This window comes from Triticum aestivum, chromosome 1B, assembly GCF_018294505.1.
Source record: "Triticum aestivum cultivar Chinese Spring chromosome 1B, IWGSC CS RefSeq v2.1, whole genome shotgun sequence".
NCBI lineage: Eukaryota > Viridiplantae > Streptophyta > Magnoliopsida > Poales > Poaceae > Triticum > Triticum aestivum.
In genome coordinates this window covers 439,912,704-439,937,153 of record NC_057795.1, presented here as the reverse complement: position 1 = coordinate 439,937,153, position 24,450 = coordinate 439,912,704, and the positions used below count along the sequence as shown (strand labels likewise).

Genomic DNA, 24,450 nt, shown 5'->3' with positions numbered 1-24,450 from the left:
GAGTGTTCGTGCGCTGCTTTTCTATGCACACATGCCCGCCCGGTTTTGGCCCGATGCTCTTGCCACCATCACTCTCCTTCTCAACATCCGGCCATGCAAACCACGATAGAGCTATACACCTCATCATCTTTTGTTCGGGTCTCCCTCTTCCTATGACGATCTTCATGTCTTTGGTTGTTTGTGTTACCCCAACATCACCGCCACCGCTCCACATAAGCTTGCGCCTCGGTCTCTCGCCTGTGTCTTTCTCGGCTATCAACCAAACACCAAAGGATTTCGCTGCTACGACCCGGTCTCTCGTCGTGTGTTCGTCTCGCGACACGTTTACTTTGATGAGGTTGTTTTTCCCTTTGAGCAGGTTACACCGTCAACAGCTCCGTCTTCGGATGATCTCCCTCGACGGCCTCGTGGAGCCCTTGCGCTTCCTCCGCCACGACCCCGTGCATCTCTGACGGGTCCTTCGGCAGGGCCTCCCTTGCCGGCTCAGGTGGAGCCGGCCTCGTCCCTCCAGGCTTCGGCGCCCGCTCCAGCTAGCCTGGTCGACTCAGGCGGAGCTGGCCTCGCTCCTCTGGGCTTCGGCGCCAGCCCTCGCTGGCCTTGCTCAGCAGATGTCTCGGCCGAGCCCTCTCCCGCTCCGCCCATGTTGGTTGCGGCCTTGCCCGCCCCAACATCGCATGGCCTCGCCTGCCGGCTCGTCAGCCTCGGCCGCGGTCTCTTCTTCGCCACCCGCGGCCTCGCCTGCGGTCATGTCGCCGTCACCCGCGGTCTCCTCCGCGGACGTCTCTTCGCCACCCGCGGCCTCGCCCGCGGTCTTGATACTGTCGTCCGCGGTCTCACCTGAGGACTTGACCTCCACCTCATCCGCGGTTTCTCCCGCGGCCACGCCCTCGTCCTCTTCTGTGGTTGTGCCTCCGCCTCGACGACGGGCTCGGCCCCCGCCTCTGCCTCCTCATCACTCTATGGTGACGCGTGCCAAAGACGGGATTCATCAACCGAACCCTCGCTATCACAAGCTCAGCATCACAGTCCTCTCTACGGTACCACGCTTGGTTCGTTCTGCACTGAGCGATCCGCCCTGGCTCTCCGCTATGTGTGCTGAGTATGATGCTCTTGTCGCCAACCGGACCTGGACGTTGGTCCCCCGCCCCCTGGCGCTAACATCATCACCGTGAAGTGGGTCTTTCGACATAAGCTTCTTCCGGATGGCTCTCTAGACAGGTACAAGGCCCGCTGGGTTGTTCGCGGTTTTGCACAACGTGCCGGTGTCGACTTCTCGGAGACCTTCTCCCCGGTCATCAAACCCGCCACGATTCTTGTTGTTCTTCAGCTCGCCGCCTCTCGTCACTGGCCTGTTCATCAGCTCGACATCAACAATGCTTTCCTCCATGGTCATCTTCAGGAGCGTGTTCTACGTCAGTAGCCTACTGGTTTTGTTGATCCCACTCGGCCTGACGATGTTTGTCTACTATCACGGTCTCTCTACGGTCTGAAGCGGGCGCCTCGTGCGCGGTATCAACGCATTGCAGCATTCCTCACTGCTCTCGGTTTTCGCAGCACCACCTCCGACACATCGTTGTTTGTGCTTCATCGAGTTGATCATGTCGCCATGCTTCTTCTATATGTTGACGATATCGTCATCACTGCCTCTCATGCGGACTTACTTCGCGACATCATTGGCCGCCTCGGTTCCGAGTTTCGGCTTAAGGACTTGGGCGCATTGCACTTCTTCCTCGGCATCAATGTGCGTCGTGACTCTTCTGGATTTTTTCTTCATCAAGGAAAATATGCTCTTGATCTCTTGGATCGTGCTGGCATGACCGACTGCAAACCTGCTGCCACTCCTGCCGAGGCCAAGCCGAAGCTCTCTGCCACTGCTGGACAACCTGCCACGGATGCCGCACTCTACCGCAGTATTGTTGGTGCTCTTCAGTACCTCACGCTCACCAGACCAGACATTCAGTTTGCAGTGCAGCAGGTTTGCCTGCAAATGCACTCGCCTCGTGATGTTCACTGGTCGTTGGTCAAGTGCATTCTCCGGTACATTCGTGGCACACCAACATTTGGTCTTCGTCTTCGTGCCTCCGCCTCCACCGAGTTGTTTGCTTACACTGATGCGCATTGGGCCGGTTGCCCCGACACTCGACGATTTATGTCGGGATATTGCGTCTTCTTCGGCGACTCTCTCATCTCATGGTCCTCTAAGCGGCAGCCCACCGTCTCCCGCTCGAGTGCTGAGGCTGACTACTGTGTCGTTGCCAACATTGTTGCCGAGACATGTTGGTTACGTCAACTACTTGGCAAACTTCGGGTCTCGATCCCGAAAGCTACGGTGGTTTTCTGTGATAATGTTTCGGCCACCTATCTCGCGGCGAATCCAGTGGAGCATAAGCGCACCAAGCACATTGAACTTGATGTTCACTTCATTCGCGATAAGGTTCAGTTGGGTCAGCTCCGTGTTCTTCATATACCGACCACCCAACAGTTTGCCGACATTATGACCAAGGGGCTTCCAACCGCTGCATTCCAGGAGTTCCGTTCCAGTCTTTGCATCGCCGACGCCGATGCTTCGATTGCCGGGGGGGGGGGGGGGGGGGGGGGTGTTGAACGTGACATATTTGTATTGCTATTCCTATCTTCTCTAGCCTTGTATAGTTGACTCCTAGAGATATGGTAGGATTAGTTTCCTTGCCACGCAAGACATCATGTGTATATATTGTGACCGACTCCCTGGAATACAATTGAGTTGCACCAAATATTCTCTCTACAGAAACCAGCGAGTTTAATGTTTGAATTATGCACTTTGAATAAATTTTATGTTTGACTTTTTTCTATGAACAAATGTTATTTTACATATAATATTCATCTATATGATTGACGTGCATGGATTTAAAATTTTCATACAAGGAATGAAGTTGTGCAATCATGATATTTGAGGAGCCACCCAGCACTGCTTGGGTTCATAACCAGACACGTTTGCGAACGTTTAAAGGACCGGATTTGCCGAGCCCGGTTATAGATGCTCTAAGCCGGAGAGCTTGCGCACCCATATGTAATAATTTGTTCGCGCCCAAGTCCTGCATTATTTCCATGTGTTTTTCGTGTCCACGGCAAAGATACGCAAGGCAGACACGTTGCAGTACTCTTTTTTTCTCGAGATTAGGTACTCGCCGTACTGGACTGGATGAATAGACTGCTCATGTTTCACGTTTTCATGTCCGTTCTGTGTCCAGCATGAATCAGTTCAACAAACATTTTTCCAATTGTTTCCCTAAAAAAAACATTTCTCCAATCGTGTGGTTGCCACGGAACGGGTCGATGTGCCCCCGTAGCATGTCGCCATACGCTATAAATTTTCCTGTCGGTACCAAAGTTCCTATAACACTTCGTTGCTCCCTGTTGGCGCGAGCATCAAATTAATTGTTGCTGTGCCATTAGCATCTGCTCGTCTGCCGGCTGCCACTATACGGAGGAAATGAGCTATGTTTTCAGAGCACTGCTGCTGGCCATCTTCCCTCCAACTCCAATGCAATGCAACAACACAACTCAACTGTTAAGGATCTCAGCCGTCCAACAATATTATGCACACATCTCCTATTTCGAAAAGTTTTCCATTAGTCTGAACTCGGTGGTTTTCTTCTTTTAAACTGCAGGCAAAAATGTGTTGTTCAGTAGAATCAAGGAGTTGGCGCGCAAGTGCCCGTCTGAAAATAAAACGGCATTGCAGGAAAGCCTTTTCAAAAGTTACACTGTAACAACCAAAGTTTTGACTCTTTCAGAACAAAGACCACACGCAACAACAACAAAGGAAATAGAAACAGACATTGCTAGGTTTACAAGCACCTCGCGGCTGAAAGCCATAGAGCACCATTTTCCATCACTCTCTTCTGGCTCCGCGAAAAATGTCATCAGTCAGATAGAAGGAGTGTGCAGTTGCCGTCATCATCATCTAATCAAACGGAAGAACTGAAGCCAGAGGATAGGGTGTGTTCACTGAGACCATCTGCATCTACGATTTCCTCTTCTTTCGAGTCCGGGCGCTCCTCCATGAGCTGAGAGCAGATGATGAACCACCGCGCCTTAGAATCTTCGGCCTCCTCCCTTTTCTCTTGCCCGTGTAGCAGGGCTTCAAGATCCCCTGGAGGCCCATCCTGGTTGTGCCGCCTTCTTCCTTGACGACCGCCATGGGGGCGGCGACGCTCTCATCCTCAGAATGTGCTACAGTTTCTCTCTTGACAGGTACCTGTTCCCTCTTGACTGATACCCGTAGTCGCTGGCATGGGTGACTGATCACCTCAAAATTTTGATACCCTTCCTCAGCTGGTTGGTTGTCGATCAATACATCTTCCGAAGTCTGTAAGCAAAGCAAGATAACAGTAAAGAGTTGACCTCCTCCAAATACACCAACACAACAACCACAACAACAACAACAAAGCCTTTAGTCCCAAACAAGCTGGGGTAGGCTAGAGCTGAAACCCATAACATCATTTGACACCACACCCGGTTCCAATATGGTGTGTCGCTAAGATTACGCCCCAACGATTTTCTTTTGGGTTTCATCTCCTTCAAATACACAGTTCTTTAAAATTGCCACTTTTAAGCCTTACCCATGATTTAGTACGCATCAAATCCCATTAGTGATCATGTTTAAAATATTTCAGTAGACAACCTATCATTGTTAGCCTTTACCTACTCAATTCACTAACATGGATTGTTAGCCACTTGGAAATGTCAAGGTTTGTCAAACCTGTCTGAAGTGTATAGTGTAGAATCTATGGCATATGAGAAGTTAACCAGAAACATTGTTGTGGAGAGTTTTGGCTCTTGAAGGGGTGGGGTGGTAGAGGTTGGAGCTCAAGCTCCTCCAAATAGGCGGACGAATTAGTTTGTCATGGCGTGATATAAAAGAGTTGTGGTAGCTTACCTGGTGTAGTTCACCAATTTTATCTGGATCTTCAACTGACAATAGGTTCATCGTGCTCTCAAAAATATCCATATTGTTAGCTTCTCCATAGCTTGAGACAGCACTATCGGGCATGTCCGTATCGCCCATATCACAATCCGATGCATCTTGAGGTGATATTTCAGGCATCTCAGTAACTTTGCCTTTTCCATGTGAGCAATTAGAGCTCTGTGCGCCATTGACCTGTGTGTTGACTTTAAGGAGAAGCCCCTTACTCTTCTTGGCCATTGCTTTCTTGAGATCTGATCTCAGACTACAAACTCTGTCTTGAACAGACTGAATGCTTACAAGAATCTGCTCGACAGTAGCATCGTCTCCATTACCGAGTAGCCAGTCAGCGTCATTATTTCCTTTTGTGCTGTCATCTGCTGAAAGGTCAGAAAAACTTTTGTGAACTCATCTGCTACATATAAAACAAATCATTTTTATTTATTTCCAGCAAACAGAGCACTGATTACAATATGTATGGTTTCTTGTTAAACTGACCTTGACATGCAATTATGAGTATAACTTTTACTAGTTGAGTCATCATATCTAGAGTGCTACTATTATCGTAAGCAGGAAATGAGTTTCTTCCTCTATACAAGATGCAACCAACAGTGTCTTTGTGCTCTATAAGTATGCAACACATTATTTCTGGACAAAAGCACTAGGAAAACGAATTCAGAAAGTAGAACAATACAATCACTAGCATTTTAGGTGTTCGAGAGATCATATTTGTTTTCAAATCATGAAGCAATTGCCAGTGTTACCTAAGTTTCCATTGTCGTCGATAGAATGGCCATCACCTTCCGTTTTCTCTTTTTCTGCAGGACGATTGTAATGAGATCTCACTAGGGCAGATTGTAATAAATTGTGTGAAGTAGAACACAATGGTTACCATAATAAGACAATATGGTGTGGGTTGCGATGTATGAGGGAGCATTGATTTTCTCCTCATTTCTCTTTCTCTTCTTCCTCTTCATAGTCTTCCTGCAGCAATGAGAAGAGAAGGGCACTGATCTCGACGAGGAACAGTCCAACTCAATCATTTTTGTCTGCAACTCTTTCTCATGTTTAAGTACTGCAAGCTCCCTGTCATATCTGGATACTTGAGATTGCAAGTCTTTCATCCGCAGCTCTAACCATTGGCATCTCCACATTAATGGGCTGATATAGCTTCTCCAATGATCAGTCACTTTTTTCTTTCTGCAATGGATGATAAGTTGCGTTAAATACTCAAATATGCTTTGCGCAGTTGCGCCACAAGTTAATAGTAAGACCACTGAGATAACACCACAGATAGGAATCCAAGAAATAAGGCATTGCTACAAAACTAGAAACATACACACAACTGAGTGGCATATTATACATCTAAAGTACAGGCATCATCAAACTTGCAAGGGCCTTAGCTTGATGGAGAAGGGTTTGGGAAAGGCATCAGCTTTAATCAATTTACTTGCTTACAAAAATATCACAAACTAGAGCCAGCATGTGCGTTGGACAGAAGAGTAAACATTTCACTTGTGATATTGTTAAGTCCCACTTTCAGGAATCAATTACATCAGACCGAAGACATGCTTCTTTATCACTATAAGAATTTTTACATAGATGGGTATTAAATATAAAGTGGCACCTGACTTGTTTTGCAGCCTGAACCATGTGGCTCATATGGTTACATAGTTGTAGCATGGCATAGTACCCACATGGGCCACACTAAAAGTCTAAAGTGACTAGTATATAATGCTTAGTTTGGTCTAAAAGTAAAAGTACCTCCTGATCAACCCCTTTACAACAAGGGGAGACAAAGTGCAAGCAGGGTGCTATGTGTGCATGGACCCACACCTTGTGGAGGGTGCGCACCAAGTGGACACTGGACTTTAACATATTGGAGTATGAATGCTCTGACTAGAAAAGATGAAGTCTAGAAACTAGTCAAAAAAGAGTTCGATGAAGGAACATAGCCCTTCGATAGGGAATCAAGCTCATGCACTAATAGCACCAAATATATATACAAGGAACTGCACATGCGAACTTCAACTGCAAATTACTAATTCGTAAATTGCTTATGAATTATAAGTTCCTCAGGGTATGCACTCCCAATCCGTTCTGAACTGATAGAAGACCTAAACTAGTCTCTGCCTACAGCAAACATGTGTAGCATATTACTGTTCTTCAGCTGACTCTATCTAATTACTATGCCTTTTATTCAGAATTTCTTAATTTCTCACTGGCTAACATCATGCTCCTTTCAAACTGTAGACAAACTAACAATTGCTTGGCATATTAAGTACCACAAATTCATGTCTCACATTAGACATTCAAGATAAGAAGTTTTCTGGCTAATTTTCAGAGGGAAAAATACCGTCCAGATAAGAGCGATTACAGCTCAAATGAGTATAGTAACTCAGTAACTTTGCTTCTAGCATAATTTTCATTCTGTTCGAGTCTATCACGAGATGAGCGACTGCTGAAAACATGATTTGACATTTATATTAAGGCAGAAAAACAAGGTAGGGAGGTAATCAGTTACCCAAACAACTTACTTCAATAATCTATCCAAATTGTCAGCAGCAGCTGCATCCAAGAGTGCAGCAGCATCACCATTATGAGGATATCGGCAGAATGGTGAGTCTACTTCAATGTCACTAATCTCTGAAGGCTTTGCATCATCCTGAGATCCAGATAGTGTGTCCCCAAAGGAACTTGAACACTCGGTGGCATCGGGGTCTTCAGTTTTTGCCAATTTGCGGCAAGCACCGCTACCACCATCTGGGCCAATAATGTCAACATTCCAATCTACTACTGCATTAGCATCCTCCATTTTAAGGTTGACTTTAGCTTCTGTATGCTCTGCTTAAATTAAGAGAACATAAGGGTTTTCAGCAAAAAAAAAAAATCATGATAACATTTAGAGCAAAGTGCATTGCATGAGGAAAAACAATTTTCTTAGTAGACATAAATTGAAATCATCCATGGTAAATTTGTGAGACACCTGAAAATGTTCAGAACCCAAATGATAAGTGCACTGTAAATAGTTGCCAAAATAGTCCCATATGAGAAAATTCCAAAGAGATGGCCAGATTGCCTACATGTAGAAATAATATGATCTACCAAAATAGTTTCATATCACAACACACTACATCTTCAAATTGTAGTTGAAATCTACACGAAGGTACCACTTTCAAAAAGTAACTTATTCAAACTGTGATGATCAATTATGTATATGTCAACTTTAGTAATGAAACAATGTGTGAAATGGATTAAGTTCAGCCAAAGACCCTGCGATCAAGGATGCAAAGTGTAATATGTCACCTACTTTACCACAAGAGCAAATAACTGATAAACAATACTCCCTCCGTTCCATAACTGACAATAATTATGGAACGGAAGGAGTATATTCTAAGCAGGTGGCAATATCTTTGGCGGATTACAAAGGTTGCCTCAAAAAGAATCACAAACGGTGCTGCAGAAAATTATACACCACGTTGTTAGAGTAACAAACTGAATATATCATGACCATTGCCGTTATTTGGGTTTCCTCCATGAGATTCATTCATTTCATTCTTGATACCGGTAGTTTATACTACACTTGAAGAGGATTTCTAATCTACCAATGTTTTGGAGAAGGAATGCACATCCCTTGACTCAGGTGATGTGCATGCTCATGCCATATTTACCAGAGTATGGAATGATGTGCACAAGAAAGTAGTCTATCCGAGTATAACAGTAGAACTAATTTTCTACTGTATTTGTATTTCTCACATCTCTTGATTCACCGCCTCGTGGGAATGTGAAATATTTACTATTCCCCCATCGCTAGAATATGACGACTGAAATAATTGGCAATTGAAGTATAGCTTACTACTTGCGCTCGCGGAGGGCACCTCCATTGATTCGTAAACCGGAATGTAAGGAGTCAACTCGCAGAACTAACCGAGGAATGCGTTTGGCCAGAAAGACAGACGTCAAAGGCGGCGTCTGCCGCGCGTGCCGGCAGAGGGCAACACGACACGGCTGCGTGGGGCGACTCCCGGGCGGCGGCGCGGTCAGGTGCGCGGCGAAGGTGGCAGCAGCAGCGCGGACGGCTGGCGACGGAGGGTAGCAGCCTAGCAGGAGCAATGGCGGCATCTGCAACCCGGTGCCTGAGTGGCGGAGCAGCCTGGAGCGCGCGCACACCAGGCTGCAGCGGCGGCGATCTCCTCGCTGCCAGACCCTCGCGCGCCTCGCCGACACCCCCACCGGCTCTCGCTCGGGACTGCTCACAGCGAAGCAAAGTGTGGCGGCGGCGGCCGCAGCTCAGCTGTCGCACGAGCTGCTCGCGGGAGAAAACAAAAGTGAAGGAATAGAAAACGGTGTGGGGTACAACCAGATGTGACCAAAGTGAGGGGGTTGATACAACCCTAATGGGCCTTGTTGGGCTGTTCTTGGACATATCCTCCCGTAGTACTTCAGAGGCAGGGTTACCTCAAAAAAAAAAAAACTTAACCGAAGCAGAGACCCCTCAATAAAAAAACCTTTGTCTCAAAAAAAAAACGTAATCACTGTGCAGCACAGCGAAAAAAACAAGTAGAAAAACAGACTGGTTTTTTTAGACAAAAAATGTATGAATTGTGTTGGAGAAAGTTCAACCCTGCACACACACTGTACCCTCCTAAAAGTAGGGACCCCCACTTCACACCTCATTTTCTTCCTATACGTATGCAAAAAGTAGCCCCCCCCCTCCCCCGCCCCTACACCGCCGGAGCTCGCTCACAGCCGGCCGCGCCACCCATGGAAGATCACTGAAGATCACTAGAGCTCGCTAACAACGATCGTCGGACCTCGAGGGAGCTCACCGGAGCTCATCACCCTGATAGCCAAACCTTGTCATAGCCTAGAGTTCGCCTGTGCTAGTTTTTTTAATATGAAAAAGAGAAGAAAATAAAATACAGAGGAGATTATAGGGGAAATAGTTGGAGAGCAAAAAAAAGAAAAAAAGGCCCCCTAAAGTGATCCCCCTTAAACAAACACACCATTCTCAAGTTCCCCTAGCTAAAACAATCTCACTCCAAAGGGCCCAACCATGGTCGGTCACTGGATTCTTATGTTTTCAGAGAAAAAAAACTCTTGCTCCAATCTACTTTGGTTTTAGAGCTTCTTCGGCACCATAGAGATGCACCAGAGGCAATGAGCCATGACTCGAGGATAATGTGGCCATAATTTCTCAAATGTTCTAACAAATTAGAATAGAAACTTATGTAAAAGTAAAGCATGGTAGAATTGCATGACCAAATAATAATCCAATGAGAAGTAAACAATAAGCAATGCTTCCACTACAATGAAGCGATAGCTATCGATCGAAGACACCAGGCAATGAATCTATCAAAATAAGCGAAAACAAAGATATCGAATTCGGCAACCGGCAAATTCCACGATGTTGAAATCTCCACTGGTTGCTGAAGCCGGCAATAGCAGTACAAACGCAGGCCGCAGAATCTCTTGTGCGCTTCAGATAGAACCAACCACTCCTAGACATGCGACATCGATCAAACTAGCTCTGGATCGAAACCTATAAATTTCTAAGCAGTTTTTGCCTAATAACAGAACTTGCAACCTTCACAAGCATATTCTTCACAAATGTACATGTCAGAAAGCCTATCCGTCTCACATGACATGTTAACAGGCACCAAACCGACCGGGGTATGGAAGCATCGTCGGAAGCTTGCCATCCGAGCAGCCGACTAGGGCGGCGAGCGACAAGAACGGCCGGCGTCAAAGAACTGACCTTTGCTAGCATAGCCGCAGCAGTATATTCGCTACCAGAGCAACCTGACATCAGCAAAGCTAGAGCTCGCTGCTGGCGTTTCCTATCGAACAGGAGCAATAACCGCAACCAAACCTGAATTCGCAGGGTGAAAGAGGTCTCCCGTAGCTCGGATCCTCACTTGTTAACAGCAAATGCGCACGAGAACAGGAGCGCCCGCGCCGCCGCCGGCTCCGGAGACGCGCGCCGAGCGAGCTGGAATCGCCGCCAGCCGCCAGCGCTAGCTATGTGGATGGGGGGAGTACGCGACAAAGAAGGACGGCAGAGTTAACCGGGAGGAGGGAGGGAGCGGGGAGGAAGGCACCTGACCTACAGCGGCGCCGGAGGAGGCGGCGAGCGGGAGCGAGAGGTGCTTCGTTCCTTTCGTGCGGCGCCGCCGTCAGCTGGTGAGTAGGGAAGTATGGAAGAGCGAGGGAAGCAGCAGCCAGCGGGTTTTATTAAGTTAGGGCTACATGGGCCGGGCCGAGCTCTACAGCAGGATCACCACTTAATTTCTTGTTTCATTTTGGGAAAATTTTAGTACGTGCCTATTATATAGATGGGATTTATGATCAAAACAGGTGAACCCTAGAGACGCCGAAGAGAGCTTAGGTTTTCCGTCCACTCCGCCGCCGGTTCCCTCGCCTCGGATCTCTCTATGGAACCGAAAGGTGGGGGAATCGCGTGCGGATTTAATTTCTACCATATTAGGTCTTTGTGACGTTTGCAGTGACGTCTCGAGGGTGAATGATTCGCTGGCTTCCCATCAAAACCGTGTTTGGGACACGGGGCTTTGAGGGCTTCCTCGTAGTTACGAGGTCGGTTCCCATTATAAGGTCTCCTAGAAATGTTGTTCCGACGCTGGTTTTTGAAGCTAGTATTTGTGTTGGTGACAAAATTTGAACCTCTGTCAGTATTCTTGCGCTTGTTGCTATGGTTGCTCAGCCTGTGCATTCGGTTTGATTCGGTTCGGTTTATACGGTTATCGGTTTATACGGTTTTTATACTTCGGTTTATACGGTTTTATACATAGATATGGTTCGGTTTCGGTTGTAACCGTTTGCTTTCGGTTCGGTTTCGGTAATAACCAAATTAACCAAAGTTGACGCGAACTTCTGATCAAGACATGGTTCTGCTACATGAAGAAACAAATTTAGTATATGTCCAATACAAGTAAGGGGTACAACCGTACAAGCACAACCTAGTGACGTGTTTGAAGAAATTCTACACAATTTATGTTCCAGTACAAGCACTTAGTACATACAAGCACAATCTAGTACAAGGTCAAGACTACAAATACAAGCACCAGCAAAACTACATAATAACACAAGGCACAAATCAATCCAGTACAAGCACTTAGACACTTAGTACATATCCAGTACAATAACATGAAGAAATTCTGGAACAGTACCTGTCCAGTACAATAACATGAAGAAATTCTGGAACAAAGACATGTCCAGCATGAATCAAGCATGAGAACACATCAAGATAATAAACTCCATTACAAGTTCATATGAAATTCTGGCGCATAAGAGTACATTAAATTCTAGAACAACCAAGTTCGACACAGCCAAAGTTCAACATATTGCAAAATGGGTTCAACACATGACAGATGACACACACAAACTTCATCACTTCAGGCAGCAACTTGCACAAGTTTCCACTCCAGTTCCACACATGAAGATCAATCAATCGATATTACACCATTATCCTCCAATCGAAGGGCTCCCACACCTACAAAAAGTAACAGAAATATTGCATGATCAAGTAAATAACATAACTTTTGCATGGTCATTGAAATAACTGAAATGCACATCCATTTAAGTACCTTCCTCCAGTTTGGTCAACTCAGCAAGATCAAGTTCAACATTGATAGGCTTACTACGCAGCCAATCTTGTGTACATATCAACGCTTGGAGTGTCGCTGGTGTCAAAGAGCTTCTAAAGTCATCAAGAATACGGCCACTAGTGCTAAAAGCTGATTCAGAAGCAACCGTTGAGATAGGGATTGCTAGTATATCACGAGCCATTTTTGACAGGACAGGAAAGCGAGCAGCATTCAACTTCCACCACTCAAGAAGGTCAAATTCTGCAGTCAACTCTTCGGTATCCTCAGCTAGGTACTTGTCTAATTCAGTTCTCATATTTGAGCTAGTGCTACCCTCTCCACAAGTTCTCATTCTCTTCTTGTTGTAGCGTTCAACAAACACTACTGCAGCCGCTACTACTAGTCTACTACTGAAGAAATACTTGTTTTTCTCAGCCACTACTACTGCAACCAAACTGAACCAACTATGTTACTGAACAAGTATCATGAGATCAGGGAGATGCTATGCTACTGAACAAGTATCCAACCAGATCGAACTCAAGGTCAAAGAATGGGCTTACCATGATGGCGTCGACGGCTCGTGTTGCTCCGTGGAACCGTGCGTCGGCGAGCGCGACGGAGGGCGGAGCCGCGGATGTCAGCGAGTCGGCGACTCAACGGCGTGGAGGAAAGAGGGCGGAGCCGGAGGTCAGCGGCGATGCAGAGGACGGACGGCAGAGGTCAGCGTCACCGGTGTGCGCGATGGAGGACGAAGGGGAGATGGACGGACGCACGGAGCTTTGCCTGCTACGGAGCCGCGGAGGGGCCGGATCTGCGGAGCGCGGATGGATGCACCGGAGTATGACCTAGCTAAGCTAGGGCGCCGCCGCCACCCATATTGTGCTCTGTGCGGCTGGCCTCGGTCTCTCCTGTGCCGTTGTGCGGGTTGCGGCTCTGCGTGGTGACTGGTGAGCGTGAGGGACTTGTGAGTTGACCTAGGGCCATTGCCTATTGGGCCGGCCGACTGGGCCTGTAATTTTTTATGTTGTTGGGCTTTCGATTTAGTTCGGTTTAACCGAATTTTTTCGGTTTTAAACCGAAAAAACCGAATTGAGTATGGTTTTGGATTTTGCAAACTGAAACCATAACCAAAACCTGAAAAAACTGAATTTTCGGTTCGGTTTAGTTTTTTCGGTTCGGTTTTGCACAGGGTGAATGGTTGCCACTGTGCCCCTGACCACTATTGTGTTTGTTGTTCTGTTGACCCTTGCTGGTGTTTTTCTTGCCCTTGCCAGACTTCTCATCATCTGAAGTTGGATCTTTCGTATTATCAGACTTGGCATACCGAGTTAAAACATCCATGAGTTCACCCATGTCTTTCACCTTTCGCTTGAGATGGCCAAGCTTCTGAATGAGAGGTTGAAACTGTCAATTCTTTTCTAAGATCAAGACGACTTGAGCAGCCGAGATGTTGTCGGACGAGTGGATAATCTCTGTAACTCGGCGCAACCAGTGATGGGCTGATTCGCCGTCAAGTTGGATGCACTGCTCCAAATCAACAATCGTCATTGGGCTCTTGTAGGTTCCCTGGAAGTTCTTGATAAAACGCTCCTTTAGTTCCTCCCAAGCGTTGATGGAATTAGCAAGTAGATTTTTCATCCACGTGCATGCCAGTCCTTCCAACATCATTGTCAGATAACCAGCACAAACTGCATCGCTGACTTCCAACATATCCATGGCTAACTCATAACTTTCAATCCACTCAACCGGCTCCAGATCTGCTGTAAAATTGGGTACCTTGAGGATCCTTGAAATCATGTGGCATACGCTTATTACACAAAGCTGGCCCCAAGCATGGAGTCCCGCAGGTCCTACTGGAGATCCCAGTGAAGGAAATATGCCCTAGAGGCAATAATAAAGTTGATATTTTATATTTCCTTATTCATGATAAAGGTTTATTATTCGTGCTAGAATTGTATTGATCGGAAACTTAAATACATGTGTGAATACATAAACAAATACCGTGTCCCTAATAAGCCTCTACTAGACTAGCTCGTTGATCAAAGATGGTTAAGGTTTCCTAACCATAGACATGTGTTGTCATTTGATAACGGGATCACATCATTAGGAGAATGATGTGATGGACAAGACCCATCCATTAGCTTAGCATATGATCGTTCTGTTTATTGCTATTGCTTTCTTGAATGTCAAATACATGTCCCTTTGACCATGAGTTCATGCAACTACCGAATACCGGAGAAATACCTTGTGTGCTATCAAACATCACAACGAAACTGGGTGATCATAAAGATGCTCTACAGGTATCTCTGAAGGTGTTTGTTGAGTTGGCATAGATCGAGATTAGGATTTGTCACTCCGAGTATCGGAGAGGTACCTTTGGGCCCTCTCGGTAACACACATCATAAGAAGCCTTGCAAGCAAAGTGACTAAGGATTTAGTTGCAATACGATGTATTACGGAACGAGTAAAGAGACTTGTCGATAATGAGATTGAACTAGGTATGAAGATACCGATGATCGAATCTCGGGCAAGTAACATACCGATAGACAAAGGGAATTATGTATGTTGTCATAAGGTTCGACCGATAAAGATCTTCGTAGAATATGTAGGAGTCAATATGGATATCCAGGTTCCGCTATTGGTTATTGACCGGAGAGGTGTCTCGGTCATGTCTACATAGTTCTCGAACTTGTAGGGTTCGCACGCTTAACATTCGTTGACGATATAGTGTTATATGAGTTATATTATTTGATGACTGAATGTTGTTCGGAGTCCTAGATAAGATCATGGACATGAAGAGGAATCTCAAAATGGTTGAGAGGTAAAGATTGATATATAGGACGATGGTATTCGGACACCACAAGAATTTCGGAGTGCACCGGATAGTCATCGGGTAGCCGGAAGGGGTTTTGGACACACCCGTAAGTGTATGGGCCTAATGGGCCAAAGGAGGGCACATACCAGCCCACTAGGGGGCTGGCGTGCCCCTCTCCTTGGCAGGCCGGCCCTAAGGGAAGGAAAGAGGAGGGGTGGCCCCTCCTACCTTTCCCTCCTCGTGAGAGAAAGGAAAGGGGAGGGGGGCGCCTCCTCCTCCTGCCTTCCTCCCGCACTCAAATAAGGAAGGGGCGAGGCTTGGGGAAGACCCCAAGTAGGATTCAGCCCAACTTGGGGCGCCCCTTGGACTCTTCCCTCTCCCCACATCTATATATATGTGGGAGGGGGCGCCACATAGAACCATGACAATTGTTTAGCCGTGTGCGGCATCCCCCTCCACCCTTTACATCCTCGGTCATATATTCGTAGTGCTTAGGCAAAGCCCTGCGGAGATAGCATCACCATCACCGTCACCACGCCGTCGTGCTGCCGGAACTCATCAACTACCTCGTCATCTTCCTGGATCAAGAAGGTGTGGACGTCACCGAGCTGAATGTGTGATGAACGCGGAGGTGTCGTACGTTCGGTACTCGATCGGTTGGATCCCAAAGAAGTTTGACTACATCAATAGTGTTACTAAACGCTTCCACTTATGGTCTACGAGGGTATGCAGACACACTCTCCCCCTCATTGCTATGCATCTCCATGGATAGATCTTGCGTGTGTGTAGAATTTTTTTGGTTTTCCATGCAACGTTTCCCAACAGTGGCATCCGAGCCAGGTCTATGCGTAGATGATATGCACGAGTAGAACACAAAGAGTTGTGGGTGGTGATAGTCATACTTCTTACCACCAACGTCTTATTTTGATTCGGCGGTATTGTGGGATGAAGCGGCCCGGACCAACCTTACATGTCCACGCACATGAGACCGGTTCCACCGACTGACATGCAACTAGTTTTGCATAAAGGTGGTTGGCGGGTGTCTGTTTCTCCTACTTTAGTTGAATCGAATTTGACTACGGCCGGTCCTTGAAGAAGGTTAAAACAGCAAACTTGATAAATCACCGTTGTTTTTTTTTTGCCGTAGGTAAGAATGGTTCTTGCTAGAAGCCCGTAGCAGCCACGTAAAACTTGCAACAACAAAGCAGAGGACGTCTAACTTGTTTTTGCAGGGCATGTTGTGATGTGATATGGTCAAGACGTGATGTGATATATGTTGATGTATGAGATGATCATGTTTTGTAATATCGACAACCGGCAGGAGCCTTAGGGTTGTCTCTTTATTGTATGAAGTGCAAATGCCATGTAATTGCTTTACTTTGTCGCTATGCGTAAGCAATAGTTGTAGGGGCAATAGTTGGCAAGACGACCTCGACGCAACGATGGAGATCAAGGTGTCGAGCCGGTGACGATGGAGATCATGACGATGCTTTGGAGATGGAGATCAAAAGCACAAGATGATGATGGCCATATCATGTCACATATTTTGATTACATGTGATGTTTATCTTTTATGCATCTTATTTTGCTTAGAACGGCGGTAGCATTATAAGATGATCCCTTCACTAAATTTCAAGATAAAAGTATTCTCCCCGAGTATGCACCATTGCCAAGGTTTGTCGTTTTGAAGCACCTCATGATGATCGGGTGTGATAGATTCTACGTTCACATACAATGGGTGTAAGACAGTTTTGCACATGCAGAATACTTGGGTTAAACTTGATGAGCCTAGCATGTACAAACATGGTCTCGGAACACTGCAGACTGAAAGGTCGAGCGTGAGTCAGATAGTAGATATGATCAACATAGAGATGTTCACCATTGATGACTACCCCATCTCACGTGATGATCGGACATTGGTTAGTTGATTTGGATCATGTATCACTTAGATAACTTGAGGGATGTTTACTTAAGTGGGAGTTCATTAGTAATTTGATTAATTGAACTTAATTTATCATGAACTTTGTCTTAGAGTTTTGCATATTTATGTTGTAGATCAACAACTCGCGATATAACTCCCCTATTTTGATATGTTTCTAGAGAAAAATCTAAGTTGAAAGATGATGGTAGCAATAATGCGGACTGGGTCCATGATTTGAGGATTATCCTCATTACTGCACAGAATTGTGTCCTTGATGCACCGCTAGGTGACAGACCTATTGCAGAGCAGATGCAGATGCTATGAATGTTTGCAAGCTCGATATGATGACTACTTAATAGTTTAGTGCACCATGCTTTATGGCTTAGAACCGGGAGTTCAAAAATGTTCTGAACGCCAGAGAGCATATGAGATGTTCCAAGAGCTGTTATTGGTATTTCAGACTCATGCCCGTGTCGGGCGGTATGAGACCTCTAACAAGTACTTTGCCTACAAGATGGAGGAGAATAGCTCAGCTAGTGAGCATGCACTCAGAATGTCTGGGTACTACAATTTCTTCAATCAAGTGGGAGTTAATCTTCCAGATAAGATAGTGATTAACACAGTTCTCTAGTCACTATCACCAAGCTACTAGAACTTCGTGATGAACTATAATATGCATGGGATGACGAAAACGATTCTCGAGCTCTTCGCGATGCTGAAATCCGCGGAGGTAAAAATCAAGAAAGAGCATCAAGTGTTGATGGTTAACAAGACCACTAATTTCAAGAAAAAGGGCAAAGGGAAAGAAAGGAAACTTCAAGAAGAATGGCAAGCAAATTGCCACTCCCGTAAAGAAGCCCAAAGCTGGACCTAATCCTGAAACTAAATGCTTCTACTGCAAAGGGAGTGGTCACTAGAAGCGGAACTGCCCCAAATATTTGGCGGATAAGAAGGATGGCAAAGTGAACAAAGGTATATTTGATATACATGTTATTTATGTGTACCTTACTAATGCTCGTAGCAGCGCCTGGGTATTTGATACTGGTTTGGTTGCTCATATTTGTAACTTGAAACAGGAGCCGTGGAATAAACGAAGATTGGCTAAGGACGAGGTGACGATTGCTCGTCGGGAATGGTTCCAAGGTCGATGTGATTGCCGTCGGCATGCTACTTCTACATCTACCTTCAGGATTAGTTTTAGACCTCAATAAATGTTATTTGGTGCCTGCATTGAGCATGAACATTATATCTGGATCTTGTTTATGGCGAGATGGTTATTCATTTAGATCGGAGAATAATGGTTGTTCTAGTTATATGAGTAATATCTTTTATGATCATGCACCCTTGATGAATGGTCTATTCTTGTTGAATCTCGATCATAGTGATACACATATTCATAATATTGATGCCAAAAGATGCAAGGTTGATAATGATAGTGCAACATACTTGTGGCACTGCCGTTTAGGTCATATTGGTGTAAAGTGCATGAAGAAACTCCATGCGGATGGACTTTTCGAATCACTTGATTATGAATCATTTGATACTTGCGAAGCAAGCCTCATGGGCAAGATAACTAAAACTCCGTTCTCCAGAACAATGGAGCAAGCTAATGACTTATTGGAAATAATACATACCGATGTATGCGGTCCGATGAGTGTTGAAGCACGCAGCGAGTATCATTATTTTCTAAACTTCACAGATGGTTTAAGTAGGTATGGGTATATCTACTTGATGAAACACAACTCTGAAACATTTGAAAAGTTCAAAGAATTTCAGAGTGAAGTAGAGAATCATCGTAACAAGAAAATAAAGTTTCTACGACTTGATCATGGAGGTGAACATTTGAGTTACGAGTTTGACCTTCATTTAAAACAATGTGGAATTGTTTTAGAACTCACGCCACCTAGAACACCACAGTGTAATGGTGTGTCCGAACATCATAACCGTACTTTATTGGATATGGTGCGTTCTATGATGTCTCTTACCGATTTACCACTATCATTTTAGGGTTATGCATTAGAGACAACCACATTCACGTTAAATAGGGCACCGTCTAAATCCGTTGAGACGACATCGTATGAACTGTTGTTTGGCAAGAAACCTAAGCGGTCGTTTCTTAAAGTTTGGGGATGCGACGCTTATGTTAAAAGGCTTCAGCCTGATAAGCTCGAACCTAAATTGGAGAAGTGCGTCTTCATAGGATACCCTAAAGAAACTATTGAGTACACCTTCTACCACAGACCTGAAGGCAAGATCTTTGCTGCTAAGAATGGGTCCTTTCTAGAGAAGGAGTTTCTCTCGACAGAAGTGAGTGGGAGGAAAGTAGAACTTGATGAGGTAATTGTACCTTCTCTCGAATTGGAAAGTAGCACATCAGAGAATAATGTTCTCGTGATGCCTACACCAACTAGAGAGGAAGCTAACGATGATGATCATGAAACTTCATATCAAGTTACTACTGAACTTCGTAGGTCAACCAGAACACGTTCCGCACTAGAGTGGTACGGTAATCCTATTCTGGAAGTCATGTTATTAGACCAAGGCGAACCTACGAACTATGAAGAAGCTATGATGAGCCCAGATTCCAACAGATGGCTTGAGGCCATGAAATCTGAGATAGGATCCATGTATGAGAACAAAGTATGGACTTTGGTGGACTTGTCCGATGATCAGTAAGCCATAGATAATAAATGGATCTTCAAGAAGAAGACTGACGCTGATGGTAATGTTACTGTCTACAAAGCTTGACTTGTTGCGGAAGGTTTCCGACAAGTTCAAGGAGTTGACTACAATGAGACTTTCTCACCCGTAGCGATGCTTAAGTCTGTTCGAATCATGTTAGAAATTGCCGCATTTTATGATTAGGAAATCTGGCAAATGGACGTCAAAACTGCATTCCTTAATGGATTTCTTAAAGAAGAGTTGTATATGATGCAACCAGAAGGTTTTGTCAATCCTAAAGGTGCTAACAAAGTGTGCAAGCTGCAGTGATCCATCTATGGATTGGTGCAAGCATCTCGGAGTTGGAATATACGCTTTGATGAGGTGGTCAAAGCATATGTTTTTATACAGACTTACGGTGAAGACTGTATTTACAAGAAAGTGAGTGGGAGCTCTGTAGAATTTCTGATATTATATGTCGATGACATATTGTTGATTGGAAATGATATAGAATTTCTAGATAGCATAAAAGGATACTTGAATAAGAATTTTTCAATGAAAGACCTCGGTGAAGCTACTTACATATTGGGCATGAAGATCTATAGGGATAGATCGAGACGCTTAATGGGACTTTCATGAAGCACATACCTTGGCAAAGTTTTGAAGAAGTTCAAAATGGATCAATCTAAGAAAAGGTTCTTGCCTGTGTTGCAAGGTGTGAAGTTGAGTAAGACTCAAAGCCCGACCACGACAGAAGATAAAGAGAGAATGAAAGTCATTCCCTATGCCTCAACCATAGATTCTATAAAGTATGCCATGCTGTGCACCAGACCTGTTGTGTGCCTTTCCATGAGTTTGGCAATGGGGTACGATAGTGATCCAGGAGTGGATCACTGGACAACGGTCAAAATTATCATTAGTTACCAAAGAGGACTAAGGAAATGTTTCTCGGTTATGGAGGTGATAAATAGTTCGTCATAAAGGGTTACGTCGATGCGAGCTTTGACACCGATTCAGATGACTCTGAGTCTCATTCTGGATACGTATTGAAAGTGGGAGCAATTAGCTAGAGTAGATCCATACAGAGCACTGTAGACATAGAGATTTGCAAAATACATACGGATCTGAATGTGGAAAACCCGTTGACTAAACCTCTCTCACAAGCAAAACATGATCACACCTTAGTACTCTTTGGGTGTTATTCACATGGCGATGTGAACTAGATTATTGACTCTAGTAAACTCTTTGGGTGTTAATCACATGGCGATGTGAACTGTGGGTGTTAATCACATGGCGATGTGAACTGGATTATTGACTCTAGTGCAAGTGGGAGACTGAAGGAAATATGCCCTAGAGGCAATAATAGAGTTGTTATTTTATATTTCCTTATTCATGATAAAGGTTTATTATTCATGCTAGAATTGTATTGATCAGAAACTTAAATACATGTGTGAATACATAAAAAAATACCGTGTCCCTACCAAGCCTCTACTAGACTAGCTCCTTGATCAAAGATGGTTAAGGTTTCCTAACCATAGACATGTGTTGTCATTTGATAACAGGATCACATCATTAGGAGAATGATGTGATGGACAAGACCCATCCGTTAGCTTAGCATATGATCATTCAGTTTACTGCTACTGCTTTCTTGAATGTCAAATACATGTTCCTTCGACCATGAGATCATGCAACTTCCGAATACCGGAGGAATACCTTGTGTGCTATAAAACATCACAACGTAACTGGGTGATTATAAAGATGCTCTACAAGTATCTCCTAAGGTGCTTGTTGAGTTGGCATAGATCGAGATTAGGATTTGTCACTCCGAGTATCGGAGAGGTATCTCTGGGCCCTCTCGGTAATACACATCATAAGAAGCCTTGCAAGCAAAGTTACTAAGGAGTTAGTTGCAAGATGATGTATTATGGAACGAGTAAATAGACTTGCCGGTATCAAGATTGAACTAGGTATGAAGATACCGATGATAAATCTCGGGCAAGTAACATACCGACAGACAAAGGGAATTACGTATGTTGTCATAAGGTTTGACTGATAAAGATCTTCGTAGAATATGTAGGAGCCAATATGGACGTCCAAGTTCCACTATTGGTTATTGACCGGAGAGTTGTCTCGGTCATGTCTACATAGTTCTCGAACTCGTAGGGTCTGCACGCTTAATGTGCGTTGATGATATAGTGTTATACGAGTTATATGATTTGGTGACCGAATGTTGTTCGAAGTTACGGATGAGATCACAGACATGATGAGGAGTGTCGAAATGGTTGATAGGTAAAGATTGATATATAGGAGGATGGTATTCAGACACCGGGTAGTCATTGGCTCGCCGGAAGGGATTCCGGACACCCCCGGTAAGTGTATGGGCCTAATGGGCCAAAGGAGGGGATAGACTAGCCCACTAGGGGGCTGGCGCGCCACTCTCATTGGCAGGCCGACCCTAGGGGAAGGAAAGAGGAGGGTGGCCCCTCCAACTTTTCCCTACTCATGAGAGGAAGGAAAGGGGGGCGCCTCCTTCTCCTGCCTTCCTCCCGCACTCAAATAAGGAAGGGGAGTGCGGCTTGGGAAAGACCCCAAGTAGGATTCGGCCCTACTAGGGGCGCCCTTGGCCTCTCCCCTCTTCCCCACCTATATATATGTGGGAGGGGGGCACCACATAGTACCGCGACAATTGTTCAGCCGTGTGCAGCGTCCCCCTCCACCATTTACACCCTCTGTAATATTTTTGTATTAGGTTAAGCCTTGCGGAGATAGCATCACCATCATCGTCACCACGCCATCGTGCTGCCGGAACTCATCCACTACCTCGCCATCTTGCTGGATCAAGAAGGCATGGACGTTACCGAGCTGAACATGGAGGTGCCATACGTTTAGTACTTGATCGGTTGGATCACAAAGAAGTTCAACTACATCAAATGCGTTACTAAACGCTTCCGCTTACGGTCTACAAGGGTACCTAGACACACTCCCCCCTTGTTGCTATGCATATGCATGGATAGATCTTGCGTGTGCATAGAAACTTTTTGGTTTCCCATGCAACATTTCCCAACATCCAGTGCCTCGTAGCGCTGACTGGACTGAGGCGGGTTGGGTCTGTGTCGCAGGTTGAACATGTATCGCTCATGTGTTTCCTGCCCATGCTTCACGCATAGCATGAGCAGCGTCGATGATTGCCTATGCATCTGAGATTGCCGGTTGTGTCGGGTTTTGGTGTGGCTGCTGCCGCTGTCGGCATTCACTGCTAGAAACTACTGGAGACTCGGCGTGAAGACTCATGCTATGACTCTGATGAGGAGTGGAGTAAAGCCGACGCTGGCTATGAGAGTAATTGTCCTGCTAGGTAACTGAAGTTTTTTACATCTCGATAGCGTTCCTGGCCTCGATCTCTATTGGGCTATTTCTCGTGATTGCAATTCCAGCAAGATTGTGAGTCACCGCCTGGACATTATCCACCGGGTTGGAGTAATGACATATTGGAGTCTAGAAATGATGAGGTGGGTGCTGGACCGGAGGCTGTTGATGAGCCAGTACTGTCAGGCTTGGCTGAGCCGACAAATGCTGTTGAGCCGGCTGATACGGCTGAGCCGGTGGTGACTGTAACTGGGTTGTATTTGGAGGCACGATCTGCGCCAATTGGGGTATGATAGGTGCTCCATCTGGTGTACCACTTCCTGCCCCCGGGATGGGTGCATCTCGCAGTGTATCGAACAACCGTGTAGGCTCAAATCTGGGAGGCTGTTGGCTCTGATGCCTCCTTTGGTGTACCGCGTCTGATCCGTGGTAACGAAAACTAAGGTGTAATGCCTCCGTCTTCAGGCGCTCGGTTTTTGAAAGCGCATGCTTACTCCCACAGGGGGTGAATGGGAGATTTTTAGAAATTTGACAAACTCTGATGAATTTGACGAAGATGAGAGTGACGGAATAGAAACGCGAGGGAACTAAGTCATTACAAAAATGAAAACATGCATACATGATACATACAAATGAAGAACATGCAATCATACAACCATACAAAACATGAGAAAGATGAACTGAAGAAATAGAGTACAACTTGATGAAAGTCTTTAGTGCAAGTTCATCAGAAAGTAGATTGCAAATTCTTCAGCAGTAGAATAGATTAAAGGGAAGGATGAGGAATGGCTCGGAGAATACACGCCGATTTCATAGACCAGTTCCAGTTGTTGTATCAACTATATGTCTGTTGAGGCAGGTGAGATGAACTCAGAGGACACACAGTCTTCACCATATCCCTCTTGAGCTAAGGTCACTTAGTCCTCGCCCAATCACTCGTGGTAAGTCTTCAAGGTAGACTTCCAAAACCTTCACAGACTTGTTCACCAACACACCACAATGACTCTTGATGTACTCGGAACTTGACACCTAACAATCTGGAAGAATGACAGTCTTCAAAGGTAACACACGTCGGATCACATATATCAATCTCTTCAGTGATGCTTAATCACTTTGGCTCAAGGTTTTTCCTCACT

At 45.4% G+C, this 24,450-nt stretch overlaps 2 protein-coding genes across 5 annotated transcripts; both read right to left on the bottom strand.

Moving 5' to 3' along the window:
* Nucleotides 1-3,700: 3,700 nt before the first annotated feature.
* LOC123129737 (uncharacterized) lies at nt 3,701-11,155 on the bottom strand. Of its 4 annotated transcripts, none has more exons than XM_044549786.1 (6): nt 11,055-11,155; nt 7,486-7,792; nt 5,841-6,148; nt 5,713-5,766; nt 4,922-5,328; nt 3,701-4,351 (listed from the first exon to the last, which is right to left on the bottom strand). In XM_044549786.1, the coding sequence occupies exons 2-6, from the start codon at nt 7,761-7,763 to the stop codon at nt 4,007-4,009; spliced, it is 1,392 nt and encodes a 463-aa protein (XP_044405721.1). In that variant the 5' UTR covers nt 7,764-7,792; nt 11,055-11,155; the 3' UTR covers nt 3,701-4,006. The 4 variants fall into 4 exon arrangements, with proteins under 4 accessions (XP_044405721.1, XP_044405725.1, XP_044405729.1 ...); XM_044549790.1 differs by having other exon boundaries at nt 11,050-11,149; XM_044549794.1 differs by lacking the exon at nt 11,055-11,155 and adding an exon at nt 8,877-9,301 and having other exon boundaries at nt 4,922-5,325.
* A 911-nt stretch (nt 11,156-12,066) lies between these two features.
* On the bottom strand, nt 12,067-12,915 carry LOC123129726 (zinc finger BED domain-containing protein RICESLEEPER 2). The gene is made up of 2 exons (XM_044549777.1): nt 12,553-12,915; nt 12,067-12,458 (listed from the first exon to the last, which is right to left on the bottom strand). Exons 1-2 carry the CDS (start codon nt 12,902-12,904, stop codon nt 12,409-12,411), a joined length of 402 nt encoding a protein of 133 aa, XP_044405712.1. The 5' UTR covers nt 12,905-12,915; the 3' UTR covers nt 12,067-12,408.
* Between the last annotated feature and the right edge of the window lie 11,535 nt (nt 12,916-24,450).